The sequence below is a fragment of the Oryctolagus cuniculus genome, chromosome 18 (assembly GCF_964237555.1).
Source record: "Oryctolagus cuniculus chromosome 18, mOryCun1.1, whole genome shotgun sequence".
Taxonomy (NCBI): Eukaryota; Metazoa; Chordata; class Mammalia; order Lagomorpha; family Leporidae; genus Oryctolagus; species Oryctolagus cuniculus.
The window spans coordinates 39,538,843-39,561,128 of NC_091449.1; the positions used below are offsets into that span (position 1 = coordinate 39,538,843).

At 45.4% G+C, this 22,286-nt stretch overlaps 1 protein-coding gene across 1 annotated transcript in view; it reads right to left on the bottom strand.

Annotated features, from left to right (window-relative positions):
- Window positions 1-949: 949 nt before the first annotated feature.
- LOC100341773 (liver carboxylesterase 1) overlaps window positions 950-22,286 on the bottom strand; it is a 35,572-nt gene continuing 14,235 nt past the window's right edge. Inside the window, exons 7-14 of the mRNA XM_017342231.3 lie at window positions 17,872-17,976; window positions 14,181-14,219; window positions 10,427-10,567; window positions 7,419-7,499; window positions 7,056-7,203; window positions 3,704-3,835; window positions 2,444-2,516; window positions 950-2,165 (exon numbers count right to left, since the gene is read on the bottom strand). Of these exons, the coding sequence (XP_017197720.3) occupies window positions 2,000-2,165; window positions 2,444-2,516; window positions 3,704-3,835; window positions 7,056-7,203; window positions 7,419-7,499; window positions 10,427-10,567; window positions 14,181-14,219; window positions 17,872-17,976 (885 nt within the window). The 3' untranslated portion in view covers window positions 950-1,999. The remainder of the gene's footprint in view (window positions 2,166-2,443; window positions 2,517-3,703; window positions 3,836-7,055; window positions 7,204-7,418; window positions 7,500-10,426; window positions 10,568-14,180; window positions 14,220-17,871; window positions 17,977-22,286) is intronic.

Genomic DNA, 22,286 nt, shown 5'->3' on the forward strand with positions numbered 1-22,286 from the left:
TCCATGTAGTTATTTTAAATTCTCAGTCTGTTAGTTCTGACAAGTAAGTTATCTCTGAATCTGCTTCTGATGATTGCTTTCTTTTTTACTAATTGGTCTGTCTTGCTTTTTTGTGCACTTGCAATTTCGAATTCAGTGGTTGATTCCATGTGTAAGAAAGTAGATACTAAAGAAAATGGGATTTATCACTGTAGATCCTTGCCTTTTCATCTGCTAGAATGACAGTAGGGTGTGGGTGTGAGTTGGGTGTGTGTGTTTGTGTGTGTTTGTGTTGGGTGAGTCAGGTCAATCTAGAAAGAGGCAAGCAGGGTTTGGGTACTGTCATCCAAAGGTTAACTTAAGGGGACCACCTGTTACAGATTCTTCTAGTGTTACCTTGTGTAGTATGTTTTGTGAAGTTTGGTTTTCTGAAAAGTTTACCCAATGTCTTCTTCCACTCTCTGCTTTAGGCCTGGCCTGTGCACCTGCCCTTCAGTTAGAGTCTTTGTCCACACATTCATCATGCAGAGTGCTGGTACCTAGTACTTTGTTAACTCAGTGGTGTCATCCAAGAGTGATTTCTCTTGTCCTTGCCAGTCTCAACATTACGGAGGTGGAGGTTGGTATTTCTCCATGATTCTCACCCTCCCAAGCATCAAACGATTTCCAGTTATCTTACCCCAGGACAGTTCCATGTGGCTCTCCCACAGGTGCAGTATTTTAAATTGTTACTTTTCCTCAGGCTCAACAAGTCTTCAACAGTGCCCTGAGGGAGACAAATGCTGGTGCTCTTTCCACATCCTTAGACTTTGTTCACTGGAGAGGGAACTGAGGAGGGCTTCATGCTTGCCTTGAAGGCAGGCTATCTCTGGTCTTAGAATATGCCCACAGTCTTTCTCATGAGCACAGGATAGAGGTCCATGGACAAGAGGCTGCCACGGTGTAAACTCCCTCTAGGGCCTCTGATTCCCAGGAATGTTTTATTCCCACACTAGCCCACATTTGGGCCTTCGCACTTGATCTCACTGTTAAAGTAATTCTACTCCTGTATGTGATAGCCCCATGTTCTACCTGTAAGTGGAAGGTAAGCCAATGCTCTCATACTCCCTCCTCTCAAAAGTGCATGACTTCCCTTAGAATTCAGATCATCATTTGCCTTGCAAACTAGGTGGTTGACTGGTATAGGAAAAGTTATGATTTTGAGGATAATTCACTTTTCCTTTGTAATAAAGTTGGGAAAGATACACGTTAGAGCTTTTCACATCAGCAGAATCTAGAAACCACCCTTGAGATTCTGAAAAACGGAATGGCACTTCAGAGATTCATTCCAAGATTGTCATTAACTGGACCTGAGGTGGTTCAGGCTACAGAAAGGATTCAGAAGAGCTGTTGGGAGACAGCCCAAGGGAGGGGCCTGGAAGGCCACTGTGGATATTGGGGAAGGTATTGAAGAGCTGGCCTATGTCAGCAGAAGCCATGCAACATTGCCACAGGATCACCATGCAGCCTCTCCCTCTTCACCTTCCAGGTGCATTCCCAGCCTATGACACCTCCCTCTCCAAAGGAAGCTCCAAATTGAGGTGAGGGACAATCCACTCTGACCATACTAGATCCTATTGTAAGTTTTCAGGACCCAGAAATATGGGGCAGCTCCAGGATCCCCCTTAGGACACCCAAGAGCCCAGCATACTAGACTCTTCACCCAGAGGCCTAGCCATCCGTGGAAGGGGCACAATCCTAATGATGGTTCCTCTTTTCATCCTTCTGTCTCTGAGGAAGATGGATTAAGTTCCAGATGAAGACGCAGACACTGATTCGATCTCCCAAAGCCCCTTTATTCCACAAATTAAGACCAAAAGTACCTGCGTCCCCTTTCCTGGCTTCTGCCCTCTCCATACCCCCCACCAGACAATTTCCCAGATTTCACAGTAAATGCCTCTTGGGCCTACAGACACCTGCTGCAGAATATGCCTGTCTCGGCTCCTCCAGGGTCCTCATGTCAGCTCCTCCCATTCACAGCTCAGTGTTTTCTGTCTGCTGTGACTTCACTGGCGCTGAGCTCAGTCCAGAAGGCCACTTCCTTGTCTTTCAGCTTCTGGGCTTCCTGGGAGGCAGCTCCAATCTGCAGGTATCCTTCCTTGTGGTCGTATGCTGGCCAGTGAGGAAGCCCCTTTCCATTGGGGTTTCTGGGAACAATCAAACAGAAATCCCCTCAAAATGATGTGCAATCCCAATGGACATCTGAGAATAACAGAGGCCCATCCTGGGTTATCTTTCACAAGAGGCTCATACATCTCCAGGAAGGAGAATTTCACCACCCACTGAGACTGCTGTTTTAGCAAACTCTTATTTTTTAGAGTTCTATGGTCATGGTAACTGTACTTCAATCACTCAGGCTTTAGAAGTTATCCCTTCCCAATAGATATGCTCTACCCCAACCAGGCCTCTACTCCACCAGCCTCACCCATTCCGAGCAAAGTTGGCCCAGAATTTCATCATCATCTTGCTCAGTTGGATCTCCTCTTCTGAGACACCCTCTGTGGCAAAGAAGAAAAATCCTTTGTAACTCAAAGTGCGGAGCATGGACATCAGCAGCAGCATTACTTGGGAGCTTGTTAGAAATACAGTCTTGGCTCTTACTCCACCCCTCCTGTGTCATCATCTGCATTTTCATAAGATCCTGGTTAATTTATGTGGACTTTAAGTTTGAGAATGGCTAACCCAGGACTCAGCAATGGGCATGTAGTCTCCACACAACCCAGCTGCCTTTGGTTTCTGCGCCCACCTGCCTGAATCTCCCCACAGAATCACAACAGCACATCCTAGGGTTGCCACTATTGCATCTTCACATCTAAGAGTTACTCTGTCTTTGGTCTTTTATCCATATCTTACATACACTCACATTTTCATAGAATCTGAAAATCAATAAGGTTGCAAGATTGCAAAGGAGTCACCCAACAAGGAGATGCCCGGCAGCACTGGGGTGTCATGAACAGCCATAAGGGGTCACAATCCCCTGTTGCTGCTTAAAGTTAAGGTATGGAAGATATTTCTAAAAGATTTTATTTTATTTTTTAAAAAGATTTATGTATTTGTTTTTAAGAAAACTTTTATTTAATAAATATAAAAATTTGAAAGTACAACTTTTGGATTATGGCAGTTCTCCCCCGCCCCCGCCCATAACCACCATCCCACCCACAAACCATCCCATCTCCTACTCCCTCTCCCATTCCATTCTTCATTAAGATTCATTTCTAAAAGATTTTCTTTAAATAGTTTAACTTAAACTATTAACTTTAAATAGTTTAAACTTAAAAATCTATGAGATAGAGATGTGTGTGTGTGTGTCCACACTGATTAGACCTGATTCAAGGTTATTGGCCAATACTATGCTTATTCTTATCCATATTCTGATATGCTCCTGTGGGTGGGAAATCAAACAGAGGCATTCTCACCAGAGAGCAAGGCCATATAGGAGACCTATCATAAGCCTTACTAATATCTAAGGCCTGGGCTCTGAGAATGATTCTAAGGGCACATGAATACACATCCTCCTTCATGTGAGAAGGGGAAAGCTTGTGGACTTCCCAGTGTGGTCCAACCCTGTTACAATAAATTAGAAAACTGAGAAATAGAGAAGGACGACTTTCTCAGAACCACTATACCAAGATTAGAACCCAGACCTTCAACTCCAAGCTCATAGCCAAAAAAAAAGAGTATTTACCTGTGAAAAGTGGAATCCCAAAGACAGAGTAGAGCTCATCCCCATGATCTCCCATCACCGTCACAGGTTTCATATCTGATGAGAAGCTCGGATGATACTGAAACTCATACATGTAGGTGGGGGCTCTAGCATCTGAGAAGACACAGATCCACACACAGTTCATGTTACCAGATATACACTTGAAAGGTACCTAAGTCTCCATTTCTGCAGGAAAACCCTGGTTAAGCGCATAGTAAAGAACGGAAAGACCAGTGACTTGCTTAAGGCTGCATAGCTGGTTGAAGTGGAAGGAGAATTTGAGCAAGATATATGTTGAATAGAGGAATTAAATTGAAAACATGAGTCAACCCATTTAATATGGTTCTCATTGCAGGGACCCTGAGTTCATATAAACCCCTTTGCCTCCTGATGCAGTCACACAATGGAAAAGACATTTATTTATTTATTTATTTATTTATTTTTACAGGCAAAGTGGACAGTGAGAGAGAGAGACAGAGAGAAAGGTCTTCCTTTGCCGTTGGTTCACCCTCCAATGGCCGCCGTGGTCGGCGCGCTGCGGCCGGCGCACCGCGCTGATCCGATGGCAGGAGCCAGGTGCTTCTCCTGGTCTCCCATGGGGTGCAGGGCCCAAGCACCTGGGCCATCCTCCACTGCACTCCCGGGCCACAGCAGAGAGCTGGCCTGGAAGAGGGGAAACCGGGATAGAATCCGGCACCCCAACCGGGACTAGAACCCGCTGTGCCGGCACCGCTAGGCAGAGGATTAGCCTAGTGAGCCATGGCGCCGGCCTGGAAAAGACCTTTATATCCAGTTCATATCAGTTGTATTTCATTGCTACCAAACTACTGTTCATTCAACTGTCTCATTCACTCCATCCTAGGTTCTTTGGCCTCTTCCACCTTCCACCTGGAATGAGGCAGCAGAAGGCCCTCACTTGATTCCAGCTCCCTGATCTTGGGCTTCCCAGACCCAAGAACCCAGAGAAATATACATATAATTCTATTGTTTATAAATTACCAAGTGTGTAGTCTCCTGTTATAACAGCATAAAACGGACTAAGATACGGTTAAAGATTTATGCAAGTAAGGCTGATCACCATGTTATTCAGAATATCAAAAAATCAGCTTCCAGCATAAATATCCAATAGGGAAGAATTACTAAATTATAATGCACTAATCTATGGAATAATGGATAATTTTGATGGATTTTCATTAATATTAAGGAAATCTCAACAACATAGTGCTATATGAACAAAAACATAATGTAAAATTGATTTTAAGTTATATATGACATGGGAAATCATCACAAGAAATTACAGAAAAATTGTAGCATATACTTCTCTATACAAATAACATCTGGTTTCTTTTTTGTGTGTACCTGTGGGGAGCAATTCGGACTAGACTAAGTTACTGGAATTAAGACTTATTCTATGCATCTGCTCTCCCACAATATGGCGCTGGGAGAGAAGAAAACAGCTTCTGCACAGCTGCCTCCAGTTCAGCCAATAAACTGTGGGACTTGCTCCTGATTGGAGGAGAGCAGCGTACTCGGCGTGTGGGCAGCCGAGTTGGGATTGGCAGAGGAGGATTATAAAGGAGGAGAGAGACGGCATGCACCGGGAACATCTAAGGGGAACATCTGAGGGAACACCTGTGCAGCCCCCGAGAGAGCCGGCCGGCGGTGTGCCGCTCCCCTGCGGAAGTGGGGAATGTGGCCAGGGGGAACTGCCCTTCCACGGAGGTGGAAGGGATAGTAGCCAACCCGGGAAGAACCAGCAGCAAACCCGGGGAGGGCCGAGCAGACGAAAGAACAGCGCAGGGTCCTGTGTCGTTCCTCCACGAAGACGGGGAGCGACATGTACCCAAATCTTAACATTATAAAATGGTAATTTATAAATATTATACTCAAAGATTTTTTTATCAAAGACAATGAAACAAAAAAATGAAAGTTTATAAATTCTCATACTCCTGGAAAAAGACTCTAAACTCAGAATCATGAAATACCAGATGGAAACATAAGTCCATTTATGGTGGGAACAGCAAGAGATGCTGGGGGCACCATAGGTCAGACATGTAGCAGGAAATACAAACAAAATTTATAGAACAGATTTGACCTCAGGCTGCCCTTGGCTAGAGGGTTTTATCCAAACTTCAGAAGTGGGAAGTAATGATTAGAGCCTATAGACTAATGTACTGAGGGGTATTATGGTACATACTGGATCAGCTTTGGTTAGTTTTTTAAATTAACATTTACAAAGTCTTGAATGTAAAAACCTTCCCAGCATAGGTACAGAAAAGAAAGGTGTGCATCAGGGACCTAGTCTATGCCTTGAGAGTAGGTGAATGAGAGCAGATAGAAAAGAAGCATCCTGTGAGGGTCCCCAACTGCCACTCAGATGGAGAACCCTCCTCTGCAGTTAAGCTCATGCATCTGTAAACTCACACCCCACTCATCAGCTTGAGTCAATGTGGAAAGTAGCATGGTTGACGCTGTCCTGGCCCTCAGCTTGCCCACACCTGCACACACCAGGATTAACAAATGCCAGCCACAGACACTGACATTCTCCAGCCCCTTCTTGCCTACACCTGCTGCTGCCTTCTCCTTTTGACCTTATTGGGCTTGGATATTTCTCCTAATCTTGTGCTTGGCTTCCATTCTCCCTCTACCTCCAGTAGTTAACAAGTCAGTTTGCAATTAGCTCTGATCTAGGAAATCTTCCAAGGCCCAACCTCTGATATTTGCCCTCTACCCCCTCACTCCCCATTGTAAGGAGCTCCTGTAGCAGATGCTGGTGGTGCTTCACCAAATTCCTCTATTTCTGGGCACGTTGGGCTAATTTGCACCTCCAGTGATGGTGGCTCTTTGCCTGAGGAGCTTCTCTGGTCTCTAGAGACCACTCTGCTGCCTGTGTGTGCAAAAGAGCAAAGCACTAGGAAACTTCCACCATTTGGAACAGTCTTCACCCAGTTATCAAGGGAAATGGTGGCTGATACCTCAGCCCCCTTGCCATGTGGCTGGGGTGACCATGAGATGTGTCTTCTGTTTGCCTCCCAAACCCCCTAGCTCCGGTTGTCCACCACGGACATTTGCTTGATATTGATCAGTTTCCATTTGTTTCCTGCTGTGTCACTTCCTTGTCTCCCTACTGGTGTTTTCTCAAAGAAACTACTGGCTTTGGGACCCTTTCCCTAGAATCTGCTACTGACGGAAACTAACAGGAAAAAACGCTCCACTCCATGTCATATGGACTCGGCCTTTCAAGCCTCACCTGCACCATTTTCCACATCTGTCTATGCTGGCAGCTAGCCAAGAGGGGCCAATGTCCCTCTCCAATAAGACCTCTAGGACTCACCTCTGTGGTGACGGGCCACAATGACAGAGGGGACACCAAATAACACATCTCCAATCAAGTCCAGGAACAAGTCTTTCTTTTTAACAGGGTCATCTGTTGCTCCTAAATACTTCTCAATGGCCACTGGAGTCAGTTCTTTAGAGATGTTCTGAAATGGACCAAAAGAGTGACCACTCCACCCCACCCCTCTGGTGAGCAGCCAATGGTCAGTCCCTACAGCCCTGTGCACGCAGAGGTGCTGTGGGGGAGGGAGACAAATAGAGGCAGAGCCTCAAAGTCTCACTCCTTCCACTTAATTGACCTGTGATTTGAAGAAGGCTCCCGTCCCTTAGTTGAAAGTCCCATTTTTCCCTAGACTCTTACAACAATGGGGTAGGATTTCCACAAGAGTTCTGTGGCCGTCTTCTGGTCCAGCTTCCCTTCAGAGAGTGGATAGCCCATCATCTGTTAAAAAGATGGTTAAGCAGTGTCATTCACTAGGAATTGACAGGCAGAAACAAACTGAGCAACAAACCAAACCAAGGCACTGTGAAGGTCCTCTGATCTGTTGAACACTGAAGGGCCTGGATCTTTAATGAATTTGGCACAAATAAGTCAACGGATAGCAAATTGGATTAGGAAATAAGTTCAGCAGGATCTGTGCCAATGTTTGCTGTGTGTGTGTGTGTGTGTGTGTGTGAAGCCAAAAACCCTGTCTTTATGGCTTTGTCCCACAGCATAACTGAAGAAATCCTGAAGAGAGAACTACAGAACTCTCAGTACACAATGACTCTGTCTGGGCCTCTACACTCAGAGACTTCACTCAGGGCCGGCTCTGTGGCATAGCAGGTAAAGTCACTTCCTGCCGTGTCGGCTTCCCATATGGGCACTGGTTCAAGTCCCGGCCGCTCCACATCCGATTCAGCTCTCTACTATGGACTGGGAAAGCATTAGAATATGGCCCAAGTCCTTGGGCCCTTGCACCCACGTGGAAGACCTAAAAGAAGCTCCTGGCTCCTGACTTCAGATCTGCCCAGTTCCAGCTGTTGCGGCCAGTTGGGGAATGAACCAGCAGATGCAAGACCTCTCTCTCTCTCTCTCTCTCTCTCTCTCTCTCTCTGCCTCTCCTTCTCTCTGTGTGTAACTCTGACTTTCAAATAAATAAATAAATTTTTTTAAAAAGACTTCACTCAACTCTAATACAGCTCCTAGAAGCTAAAAGCCATGGCCCCAGGATGACCTTAGCCTCCTTTATGATGCCTGCCTGAGGGGCCGACTTTGTGGAATAGCGGTCAAAGCTGCCACCTGCAAAGCCGGCATTCAATATGGTGCCGGTTCAAGTCCTGGCGTCTCCACTTTCGATCCAGCTCCCTGCTGATGTGCCTAGGACAAGCACTGGAGGATGGTGCAAGTGTTTGGATCCCTGTCATCCATGTGGGAGACCCGGAAGAAGCTCCTGGCTTCAGTTTGCCTCTGCCCTCACTGTCACTGTCCCTGTCAGAAGTAAACTAGCAGATGGAAGAACTCCCTCTGTCTCTCATTGTCTCTGTATAACTCTGACTTTCAAATAAATACGTTGTTTTTAAAAGATGTCTGCCTGAAAACTCAATGCTGTCAGGCAAACTTACTGTTTGCTCTTGACTAAACCTGATAACAGACAGAGAGGCCTCTGTATCTGAGGCTGGATATTTTATAAACAAAAGAGATTTCTTTAGCCCACAGTTCTGGCAGCCAAGGGCACAGCACCAGGACCTGCTCTGCTCTGGTGAGGGCTTTGAGCTAATCATATCAGGGCAGTTGATATCATGATGAGAACATGTGAGTGAGGGTGAGATCCCATGGCAAGTCAGGAAACCACAGATATTCAGGGACCAGGTCTGTGTTTCTATCTCCCTCTCTCTCAGGAACAAACCAGCCTCCCATAGAAGTGCATGAATCCCTTCCAACGGCAACACAGCCTGCGATATAACCACCTTGCCCTTCACCCTGCATCTTAAATGTTTCCCAGCTTCTCAGCATCACCGCACTGAGGAGGTCCTCACTTCCAACACATGAATGTTTGGGCACATGATCAGAATGATCCACACCACGGCAGCTCCTGCATGCTCTCTTAGAGCAGTTCCTTTAGAAAGTTTCCAGTTGTACTTCCTTTCTCTGTGCTTTGAGTCAGAACTGTTTCCTCCAGGACCTGACAGCCCAATTATTAAAATGCCAACACTCTTAATCTCCTAAGACATGACCTCTTGGTGGTTGTGCAAAGAAAAAGGCCTAACGTCACCTGAGACCTTAATTCAGTTTACCCCATTGCACCCTGCCATAAATGTCAAAGGTCTCTTTTTGCCCAGGATAGCGAGGATCAACAAGCCTAAGCAGCCTAGACACAGGGACAAACCCTGCCTCACATCCCCTGCGTCTTCCCCTTAGCACAGCCGAGCCTTGCCTTGCTCTAGGATTTGAGACCAGTTTGCCCTGGATTATTTTCGCCAGTGCAGTGATTTAGTGAATAAAAACTGTCTTAATGTTTTAATGACTATCTGACTTTTAAAAAGTCTCTGTTACAGGAAAAAACCCTCCTTGGGGCTGGCACCATGGCACACTAGGTTCATTCTCCACCTGCAGTGCCGGCATCCCATATGGGCACCAGTTCTAGTCCCAGTTGCTCCTCTTCCAGTCCAGCTCTCTGCTGTGGCCCAGGATAGCAGTGAAGGATGGCCCAAGTGCTTGGGCCCCTGCACAGCATGGGAGACCAGAAAGAAACACCTGGCTCCTGGCTTTGGATCAGTGCAGCTCTAGCCGTTGCGGCCATTTGGAGAGTGAACCAACGGAAGAAAGACCTTTCTCACTCTCTCTCTCTCTCTCTCTCTCACTGTGTAATTCTACCCATCAAATAAATAAATAAAAATCTTAAAAAAAAAAACCTCCTTGCCTTCTAGAAGTCAACTTTGACTCAGGAAGAAGCACAGTTCTCTGAGTCTTTCCAACGAGGTGGGAAGAGCAAGTGTGAGGTTTCTGGGCACCCCTGCATACAGCCCAGGTGAGAAGCCGTCGGGCCCCAAGCCTCACTCTCCCTCTCCAGCTCCTTCCCTCTCCTGCACATCTTCAGTTTGCCCTTCCCAGAGTGATTATCTTTGCAGGTCTTCCCAGCCTTCTCTCATTTCAGGATTAGTCAACTGGGGAACAATCAAACAATGTTTGGGCAGAGGGGTTCCTAGGATTAGGCACCCCAGGGGACAGTTGAGCCAACCCAGAGATTTCCACAGAAACACCCACTTGTCAGAAGGGGGCAGTTTCCCAGTGTCCCGGGACTCAAGGGCAGCTTAGAGAAGGAGGGCTCCTATAAGCAGAGGGGGGAGGGGTGGAGAGTGGGAGGTCCGCACGTTCTCAGTTCTCACCGTTGGAAGGAGCCAGCCGAACTCTTGCTTGTTGATTCCCACAATGTAGGGGACCCTGTTGAATCTCTTGTCTGCCAGAATCTCTTCAGGCGCCTTTGGCAACAGCACCCCATCAACCACAGTGAGTGGAAAGGGGTAGCTCTGAGAAAGAGAGAGCAACACAATGTCTGTCATTCCTGTTTCCCAGGTAACACCCACCTCCCCCTCTCTGCCTCTGTGTGAGTGAGGCCAGCACCATGGACCTGAAGCTCCAGGTCCTACCAAAGAGGATGGAGTCTCTGTGCCCACTAGAGAATGCTGACTAGAGGCAATTAGCGGTAAGGTGATAGATGGGGGCAACCTTCATTCAAATATGGACACATATATATTTATATATACCTACATGTATGTGTATATAAACATATAGTTACTTATATATTTATTTATATGCTATACATATATTTTAATGTATTTTATTTATAAAGCATAGTTACACAGAGAGAGAAATACAAATAGAGATATCTTCCATTCACTGTTTACTCCCCAAATGGCCTGGACCAAAACCAGGAGCTAGGAACTCCATCTGGGTCTCCCACGTGGATAGAAGCTGTTCAAGTACTTGTGCAATCTTCCACTGCTTTCCCAGGTACATTAGCAGGAAGGTTGATCAGAAGTGGCGCATCCAGTACTTAAACTGGGGCTCATTTGGGATGATGGAATTGCAGGCAGTGGCTTAACCCATTGTGCCATAACGCCAACCCATATGTACATATTTCACTCTAAAGTGTGAATGTATACAAGGAGTCTTCACAAAGTTCATGGAAAGTATATATTTGAAAGTCTTGGCATGAGTTTTAAAATATTTCATAACAAAATAGACTTATATTTCATTTTATTTTCTAAAAGGTTTTTCAATGTTTTATTTTTGTATAATTTAAGAGCAGACAAGTAGAGATAAAGAAGCAGACAGACTCAGAAAAAGAGAAAGAGAGATCTTCTATTCAATAGTTCACTACTCAAAGGCTTACAATATCCAGGGCTGGGCCAGGCCAAAATCAGGTCAATCCAGGTCTTCTAGTTGGTGGCGGGGATCCAAGTACTTGAACCACCACCTGCTGCCTACAGGGTGCACATTACCAAAATGCCAGAAACAGAAGCAGAACTAGGACTTGAAACTAGAAACTGTGATAGGGAATGCAAGGGTCCCAAGTAATTTCTTGGCCACTGTGCCAAACACTGGGCTAACCAAGAACTAATTCAATAGAGGCAAGGGAACTTGTCTTGAAACAAGAAAGAGCATCATTTAAGAGGGGGTAACAGGCTTTAACTTTGTATTTAGGGGTAAGTTTGACAGCACATGAGGCATGAGAGTGGGAGGGCAAGTGGAGGAGAAGATGGTAGAGGCAGAGGCAGGGAGGGCTGAGTGGGGCCGTGACTTCAGTAATGAGAACTGCAGTTTTGGCCATCGTCCACTCAGTGGTTACAGTGGCCGCCCGGAGCGGGTCATGGCATGGGTTCGCTTGGGTTGGGGAACTCAGGGCATCCCTTCTCCTCTCTCTCTCACACACCGCATGTCCTGTCCCTCAGCAAACCCCAGCAGCTATTCCTTCAAAAGTGCGCAGACTCCAACACTGATCTCCACCCAATGCCATGGCTTAGTGTAAATGGCAGCACCCGTGCCTGGACTAGTGCGGTGCAGGGGCCCTCCAGCTGCCCCCTCTCCATGGTCTGTGTCCACAGAGCAGGCAAAGAAACTTTGGAAATTCTTTTCTTTTTTAAAGAAGATTTATTTATTTATTTAGAAGGCAGAGTAATAGAAAAAAGAGGGAGAGACAGAGAGTGATTTTCTTTCACTCCCCAGATGGCCCACAACATATGTGGCTGGGCCATGAACTCCAGTCAGGTCTCCCATATGGCACAGGCCCAAGTACTTGGCATTGTCTGCCTCCTTCCCAGGTCCTTTTGCAGGAACCTGGATCAGAAGCAGAGTGGTCTGAACTAAAAACAGGCACTCCAATACCATAAGATGTCATGGCAAGCACCAGTTTAACTTGCTACCCCATAATGCCCACCCCATGGTAATTCTAAGATCATATCGCTATTGTGCACAAAACCCTCTGAAGACATCCCATCTGATACCAAATCATAATCAAAATTCCTTTAATGACCACCTCTCACCTCCTACCTCCTATTACCTGTTCAGCTTCCAGTCTGTTGTCTCTGCTCACTCCCTCTACTGTAAGCACAGTGGCTTCCAGCCTCAGGGCCTTAGCACCTGCTGTTCCTGCTGTCTAGAATACTCTTCCTCTAGTTTTCCTGACTTCCTTCTTTCCCCTCAATCTAGACTCAAATGTAACCTCTTAATTAAATTTAAACCACTGACCCTACTGATTAAATTCAAACCACTGGAAAAACTCTATCTCATTTCTCACTTTTTCTCCTTTACTTTGACAATCATCAAACACAGTACATATTTTATATTTTTCTCTCATACGCAACCCTTGGAAATGGAAGGCTCCAAGAAGGCATAGATTCATACCTATTTCAGTGTTATTTGCCCAGCTCCTAAATCAGATCCTGGCACACAGCAAGTGCTTAGTTCACCTCTGTTGAGTGATTGAATGAATCTCACTTAGTCCTTACAAAAACTTTTAAGGGAAGTGCTGTGATCTCCAGGAGATATAAGAGAGGACAGGATGGTACGATGTAAAGTGTTGTACAGTCAATGTCACCGGAGCCTGGAAAGTCACTGACACGAGGGAGGGATGAAGCAGGAGGCAAGGAGGATGCTGTGGTAGCTCCCAGGGTGCTAGGAGGAGCAACACGATCTTAGGATTCCCAAAGTCTCTGCCTGCTCCATGGAAACAGACTGTACTGAGTATTACCCGGGAGGCCCCTGCACTGCACTAAACCAGGTACGGATGCTGGCGGCTTAGAGCAGGCCATAGCCATGGGGCCGTGAGCAGTAGCTGGAATCGGAGCATTTCTGAAGGCTGGCTGCCTGCACAGCTCATCAACCCTGCGCCTCCTACCCACCCTCCTCAATGAAGGCTCCTGAAGAAACCTCTTATCCAGCATTTCTGCCTCTTCCCAGTGGAAGGTTCCACTTTGGCATCCAACACAGAGCTATGTTAGGGTTCCACGTGTGTGTTGGGTGGGAAGGTTCGCTCAGCCCAGGGGACACAGGGTTGTTGCTAGGCTGGGAGTAAAGGAAACTGGTTCCAGCACGATCACTGGTTTTCCTGGCTGTGTTATGCAGGCAAGTCACCACCCCTCTCTGTGATATACACACAAGGCATGTTGACTCTACTTTTTTCTTTTTCTTTTTTTTTTTTTTTGTTTGACAGGCAGAGTGGATAGTGAGAGAGAGAGAGAGAAAGAGAGAAAGGTTCTCCTTTACCGTTAGTTCACCCTCCAATGGCCACTGCGGCCGGCGCACTGCAGCAGGCGCACCACGCTGATCCAAAGGCAGGAGCCAGGTACTTATCCTGGTCTCCCATGGGGTGCAGGGCCCAAGCACTTGGGCCATCCTCCACTGCACTCCCGGGCCACAGCAGAGAGCTGGCCTGGAAGAGGGGCAACCGGGACAGAATCCGGCGCCCCAACTGAGACTGGAACCTGGTGTGCCAACGCCACAGGCTGAGGATTAGCCTATTGAGCCATGGTGCCGGCCAAGGCATGTTGACTCTACTAAGGAGAATCTTTCCACTGTGGATAATCAGAGCTTATGGATAACAAGACACAAAACTTGTAATGAAGAAACCAAGATCCTTACCTGTGTGGGGTCTCCAACCAAATCAAGAGTGAAAAATTTCTGTGAAGACAAAGGCAGAGGATGCAGTGAGAAGGTTTCCTGGGCAAAGCTGATCCCCAGGGGCTGCACACCTGAGTGTGGGGAGCAACTCGGACTAGACTAAGTTACTGGAATTAAGACTTATTCTATGCATCTGCTCTCCCACAATATGGCGCTGGGAGAGGAGTAAACTTTTACACAGCTGCCTCCAGTTCGACCAGTAACCTGCAGGAGCTGATACTGCTCCTGATTGGAGGAGAGCAGCGTACTCGGCGTGTGGGTAGCAGAGTTGGGATTGGTGGAAGAGGACTATAAAGGAGGAGAGAGACAACATGCACCAGGAACATCTAAGGGGAACACCCGGATAACATCTGAGCAGCCCCCGAGAGAGCCGGCCGGTGGTGTGCCACTCCCCCGCGGAAGTGGGAAAAGTGGCAGGGGGCCCGCCCCTCCACGGAGGTGGAGGGACGGCAGCCAACCCGGGAAGAACCAGCAGCAAACCCGGGAAGGGCTGAGCAGACAAAAGAACAGCGCAGGGTCCTGTGTCGTTCCTCCGCAAAGAGGGGGAGCGACACTGAGGAGTCAGGCGCTCCCTCCCGGTGCTTCCCCGTCTGCTTGAGAGGAAGTGGGCAGGACACAGGCTCCTCCAGGCATGAGCATGGGCACCAAAAAGAACAGGCTAGGCCCTGGGGCCAGTGCTGGGGCCACTGGAGCCCCGGAGAGGCTGTCTCCTGGGCAGACCCACCCCACCTTCACCTCTCTCCCTGGTTCCCTTTGGCAACCATCTCTGTTTTCCCCAGAGGAGTTTTCCCCTCCCAATTTATCTTTAGCTCCAGGAATTCAGGCATCTGCATATGCCTGAAGAGCTCCTGACCCTGAAAGCACACATTTACCTTAGGGATGGTAACATAATTTTGTCAGTCCAACAGAGCTGACCCCCAACAGTTACTAGAATTATTGGGAAAAGGATTTCTACCCAGACAGGATATATCTACAGTGCTATTATGTTTGATCTCCCCAGGGGACAAATATATCTGCAATGGAAGGCAACACACAGGAGTACAAAGATGAGAGATAGAGACTTAATATTCTACGAGAGTTAACAATATCCTGTAAGCATCTGGATCCAGCCGTGCCTGAAACATCCATTCCTTGACATGTATTACCTATAGATTCTAACACATCCCTTTTCTATTCAAGTCATTTTGAGTTGATTTTTCTCATATTGCATTAGAAAGTCCTGACATATACAGCTTCCCTGAAGCACATCTCACCCCAAACTTCTCTTGGGTGTGTGTTCAACAAGACTACAGTGATGGCAATGTTACACTACAGCCAGCAATCTGATCTGTATGCAGGAAGTCACAAATAAGGCCCCTGTTTTATGAATTGTAGCCCCTCATGCGTGTGTGCGTGTGTGTGTGTGTGAATCAAAAATCATGGAAGTATTTCAATAAGATCTCAGAAAACCTCAGAAGGTTGTCTTAGAGTGTCTGATTCTCCAGATTTTCCCAAAGTGACCAAGATTTCCCTCACAAGCTGGGTCCTCTTGCTTCATTTGGAGAATTGCTGAAATATTTGCTTCTTTCAATGTATTATAAAGAAGCTGTGTTTTAATTATTCAGCATTTTGGTCACCTTATTTGAGTCTAGTGAACTGTGGCTAAAGCCCGAGCCCACACTGGACACGACCCATGGACATAGCCCAGTGATAGAGCCTGTCCTGAGGGTAAAGGAGTATCTGCAGGTATCCACCTAAATACAGAGTTTAGGCTCAACCTGAGCCCACCTAACAGAATAGCTCCATTGGCCCTGGATGCTCTGGGTGTTTGTCCTGCTCAGAATCCATCAGTCGGTAAATGTTGCCTCCCTAAGAGCAGCCTGGCTGGCCATAATGAATGTGTCCTCTATATATTCCCAAGACATTTAACCTAGTAAGTCTATGACTGTGTTTCTTTGTGCACAGTTCTTTGCTTACAGGGCATATGTTCAATTCATTACTGTACTAGAGCCCCAGGAACTCCCTAACCTCATTATGCTTTTGATGAATGGGTGGAGAGATGGATGAATGGTGGAGTTGTTCAATAGGTGGAATATAAATGTATCACATGGATATGTGGAAGATAGCAATTAGATAATTGATGGGTGGATCATTACTTTTAGAAGAATGGATGATGGAATACAGATATATGGTGGCTGGCTGATGGTTAGACTGAAAATAGATGAATGAATCCTGGGAGAATTGATATTAGATTGATGGAGGGATTTCTATGGATAATCAGAAGATAACTATTGGCTGCATGGAAGAATGGGTGGATGGATGGATAGGTGAAAAAGGAATAAACATGCTTATGGATGGTACATTACTGTTTTTAGATACTATAATCAAATACCTGAAGGAGGCCAACTTTGTAAAGATCTTGCATTTTGAGACTGAAAGTTAAAATAGTACAGCACTGACTCTGAGGGCTACACAGCAAATAGTGGGAATGTGTTTGTAGCAAGGGATCATATCACCTAAAGAGAAGTCAGAGAGCAATTTATGGGTCAGACTCACTCTTGTAACAACTTGCTCTCGCAAGAGCTCAAGTGTCGCTCAAGTGATATTATCCTGATGGCTGCTGCTCCACTGGCCTAAAAAGACATTTTACCAGGCCCTGCCCCTTTGAGATTTCTCTCTTTCTCTCTCTCTCTCTCTCTCTCTCTCTCTCTCTTTTGACAGGCAGAGTTAGAGAGAGAGACAGAGAGAAAGGTCTTCCTTCCTTTGGTTCACCCCCCAGATGGCTGCTACCACTGGTGCGCTGCGCCAATCCAAAGCCAGAAGCCAGGTACTTCCTCCCGGTCTCCCATGCGGGTGCAGGGCCCGAGAACTTGGGCCATCCTCCACTGCCTTCCCGGGCCACAGCAGAGAGCTGGACTGGAAGAGGAACAACGGGACAGAATCCGGCGCCTCAGCTGGGACTAGAACCCGGGGTGCCGGTGCTACAGGCGGAGGATTAGCCTAGTGAGCCACAGCGCTGGCCTCACACTGTCTCTTAATACCACCACCTTGGGGACCCAACTTCCAACATGTACACCCTTGGGGAAACACTCAAATCATATCCAAACCATAAATATGGCTATTCTGTATTCACACTTGAAGCTGTATCAAAACATCTAGAAACCTAGTCACTATTGGGTTATAATTTAGATATTTTCTTAATCATTCAAGATAAATTATGACAACTTTCTGAAAATCTATGTACCTAACAACTCCATCACAAAATGAAGAATGGCCGTTGCTTCTGGAATATGGAACTAGTAATTTATTTAAAATATACCCGTAAACAAGAATGGCAAAATGCTAAGTTTTTATAAAGGTAAGGGATTATTGTGCAATTTTTCTTCATATTATTTTTGTTTTTTTGACATTTAAAATATCTCACAAGTTTGGTTTGTGATTATTATATAATTACAATTTTATCATGTTATTTTTAGATGTTTTAGACACTTGATCAATTTCACAATAAAAAAAGGGAAAAAAATGAAATTCTTAATTCAGATCCAAAAGCTGACACTGCCCCTAGGAGTTGAGAAAATTCCTCAGGTAGTTTTAAAGGGCAAGAGAACAACTGAAATAATGAAATGTGGGGCCAAGTACACAGGGTGGGGGCCACTTGCATGGGAAGACGTACCATTTTCTGTGTTACCTCCAAGAGTTCTTTCTCTGTCTTCTGGCGCAGGCAGTGGATCATGACAGCCGAGGTGGTGGTTTCACAACCAGCGGTGATAGCAATTTGCTGCAGAGATCATAGAGAACAGCAGAGTTCAAGAGCAATGTCCCCTCCCTCCATGAGAATACAAAGAGGTGTTCTGTCCCAGGCCCAACCTCTGAGGACAGCAGAAATACCCTAGACCAGCAGGTATGGGTTCTGAGTTCCACATGGTGTTGCCTTTTATACATTTGAATTGAGACCTGAATCAATTACACAATCTCTACAACTCAATTATGCCTAAGGGCACGAAGAGCATGGATTCCTGAATTCCAGTCTTGTTTCAAATCCTGTCTCCTTCACTTACTGGCTATTTGGCGTCAGGCATGCCACTTCATCTCTTGTGTCTCAATTTCTCCACCATATGTGGTGGGGATAGTGACTGTCCCTCCCTTTTATGACAGATTAGTACACAAGAAATACCTAAGAGGGCACTACGTATCTCACACTCTAAAACGTGCAGAATTGTAGCAGGTCTAGATAGCATAACTGACACAAAGCACTTGAGGAAGTACGGGATGTGATGAAAGTGTGATCCCTAAGGGAAGCATCAAAGTGGACATCTCAGTGCATACTTGGTATTTTTCAGTTGAGTGACGTGTTTGTGGCACAGCTAAGAGTTTCCACCTGCAAATTCATGCCTTCAAACTTAAAGCAATAATAGCATCTCCCTAGTGTAGGGGGTCAGCAAAGGCTTTATCAATGGCCAATAGTACATATTTGGGGCTTTATGGACCCTATGGTCTCTATTGCATCTACTCCACTCTGCTGTTGTAATGAAAAGCAAAAAATGAACAGCATGTAAATGAATGAGTGTTGCTGTTATAATAAAATCTTGTTTAGGACACTGAAATTAGAATTGAGTATAAGTATGCAAGTCATGAAATATTATCCTTATCTGATTTATTCAGTAATTTGTAAATGAAAACTAAAAACATCCTTAACTCAAAGGTCATATAAATAGGTACAAATTTAGTCATGGGCCATAGTTCTAAGGCAAGTCACTTAGGACTGTAATTATCCGAGTCCAGAATCTTTTTCTCTCTAAAAAATATATAAAAGGGCTGGTATTGTGTTGCAGTTGATTAAACCAACACTTGCAGTGCTGGAATCCTATTCAGATTGTTAGTTGAAGTCCCAGCTGCTCTCCTTCCAATCCAGTTAATGCACTTTGAAAAACAGTAGAAGATGACCCAAGGATTTGGGCCCTACCACACATGTAGGAGAGCAGGATGGAGTTGTGGGCACCTGGTTTCAGCTTGGCCCAGCCTCTTGTGGCATGAACCAGCAAATGAAGATCTCTCTCTCTCTCTCTCTCTCTCTCTCTCTCTCAAATAACAACAATGTGCAAAATAGAAACCCTGCTAAGGGAGAGGCTCTCTTCACCTGGTCTTAGATCCTTGAGATCAATTTTCTCAGTACACCTCCTGCCCTGACTTTTCTTAGAGGCCATCCTTGATCGAACACAGGGGTATCTAAGCAAAATTGGAACCCTGAGTTTCCATCCTAAGTGATACAGAATTGGAGTGGAGATCTGATCACATGAAAGCCTCATTCTCTATGCAGAGAACAAAGGCTGTCTACTCTGTGGAGCCAACGAGAATTTCTTAAATCCAGGGGTAGATGGGGTGGTCGCATGGACTGGCAGTAAAGTGTAGAAAGAGGAGAAAATGCAGAAGGATAGAGGGGGACTCAAGGAAGGTGGGGCCACAGTGAATGCACCACCTGATAGTCTCTTACAGGATCTGGTACAGAATCAGTGCTTGAAGAGAGTGATAACATACAAGAAGGCTAAGAAACTATCAGATCCCTTTCACTTTGCAAAGTCTTGTTCCTTTTTGTTCGTGAAGCTGAGTTTCATGCCTGTGGCCTCTATTTCCTTTAAAAACAAAAATCCCCTTTGCTTGACTCAATCTTGGTCAAATTCTTATACCTGGACTAAGCTCTTTTGGATGTTTTTATTAGATCAGGCACTACTCCTTTAATGCTTTTGTCACTTAATGTATAGATGACATTTTAGAATTTGCATGATTATGTAATTAGTCTATCTTCTCTATTAGAATGAAAACTTTAAGTAAGGAGGCAGGTGCATGGTTATATCAAAATAATTGTTGAAACTCTGCCATCAGCAAAATGGCTGACCACAAAGGATGAAAACAAAACTAAATAAAAACATTTAATATTAGCTGAAGTATCTGGGGCAGAGTGCAGGAGTATACTAGGAATGTGGCAGCCCCTGGCAGTCCCCACTAGCATCATGGACCCCAAAGCATTTACTGCCGGGGAAGCCTGTAGGTCCCATGGGCTCCAAATCCATTTGGGGAGCTTCTGGGTTATCAAATCTGAGGCACTACCCCAGAGAAAAATCTCAGTCCACACTGTGCCCTCATCCACCCACCGCCTTACATACAGCAGCATCTCCAGATGCTGTCTACCCACAGTCCTCTGAAGCAGCTGAGCCACCAGCTGCAGCCACTCAGTGAATCCCACCCTGCAAAGTAGTAGGACAGCCCCCTCACCCTGTGAAGTGTCTGAGCAGCCCACCCAAACCAGCTCAGCCCACAGAGATCTCAGGGAGCAGAATAATGGCCCTACCCTCTAAAGCTTAGCCTTGGGAAGTAGCCAGGCAACCCTATCCACCTATTCTCAACCCCTGGGAAAAGCTGGGAAAAACACTCTGAACAGAACAACCCCAAGTGCCCCCAAAGGCAGATGTGCAACATTCAGATATTGTTGGGTATCCTATCCAGGCCTACTGGCTAGCTCACCCCTTTCCCACCAAGAGGGCTGCCTCCTAGCTGGAAGAGCAATCCCTAACCCCTTGCATCTTAGACCATGGAGACAGCTGCAGGCATGGCCAAGACTGATTATAACTGAAGATGCTATACAGATACCATATTCATACACCTACTCAACAAATTCCCAGGAGATCATTTACTGCAAGAGCCACCCTATAAAGTTGGTGTAGCATCTTATCACCCAAATGCACAAATATCAATGTATGGATACAAGAAGCAAAAGAAAGCAAGTTAACATGATGTCTCCTAGGGAATATAATAATAATAATGTAGCAATGTACCCTCAACAAAAAGGAAATCAGTAAATTTTATAAGAAAGAAACTCAAATGAGTGACATTTAAAGCAATAAGATGTAAGAGAATACAGATGAAAAATTCAATAAAATCACAAAAATTATTATCTGAGAAATTCAGCAGAGAGGGGAGGAGATGAAACAAACAGAAGTCTTGAGTTAAAGAATTCAATAAATCAGAAAGCATTAAGCAAGTGAATATTTTTATTATACATGTTCCAGAAGTAGACAAGAAGAGAAAAGCCTATTCAATTAAATAATACCTGAAAACTTTCCAGATCTTGAGAAAGAGATGGAAAACCATAGTCAGGAAGTTCAAAAGACCCTTAATAGACTAGAATGAAAAAGGTCTTATCTAAGGCATACTGTACTTAAAGTGTCAAAAGTACAAGACAAAGGGAGAATTCTAAAAGCAGCATGTCACAGATAAGCAATTCCCCTTTACCTAACAGTAGGTTTCTCAGCAGAAACCTTACAGGGCAAGAGAGAATGGGATGATTGCCTAAAATGTTCATGAAAAAATGAGATTTAAAAAAGATAAGTTTATTTTGGTACAAAACTATTTGTTGCGATTCTTGCATAGTCATTTCATAATATCCATTTTCCAAAAACATTTTAAAGATCACTCATAAATTATTTAGTCAACTGAATTTTTTAAGTATGTAAAGCAAGTGTATAAATATAATATAAAAAGAGTCTGGTGGCCAGTGCTGTGGCGTAGCGGGTAAAACCAACACTTGCAGTGCTGGCATCCCATATGGGCGCTGGTTTGAGTCCTAGCTGCTCCACTTCCATACAGTTCTCTGCTATGGCCCGGGAAAGCAGTGGAAGATGGCACAAGTCCTTTGGCCCCTGCACCCATGAGGAGAAGCTCCTGGCTCCTGGCTTTGGATTTATACAACTCCAGCCGTTGCAGCCAATTGGGGAGTAAACCAGTGGATGGAAGACCTCTCTCTCTCTCTCTCTCTCTCTCTCTCTCTCTGCCTCTCCTCTCTGTGTGTAATTCTGACTTTCAAGGAAATAAATAAATCTTTAAAAAAAAAAAAAGTCCCATCACTCCAGAAAATATTCTTCACGTTACCCCCTTGTCATCAAACCCTTGCTATGCCCCAACACTGAACAGCCACCGATCTGTTCTTTCTTTTTTTTTTTTTTTTTTTTTTTTTTTTTTGACAGGCAGAGTGGACAGTGAGAGAGAGAGACAGAGAGAAAGGTCTTCCTTTGCCGTTGGTTCACCCTCCAATGG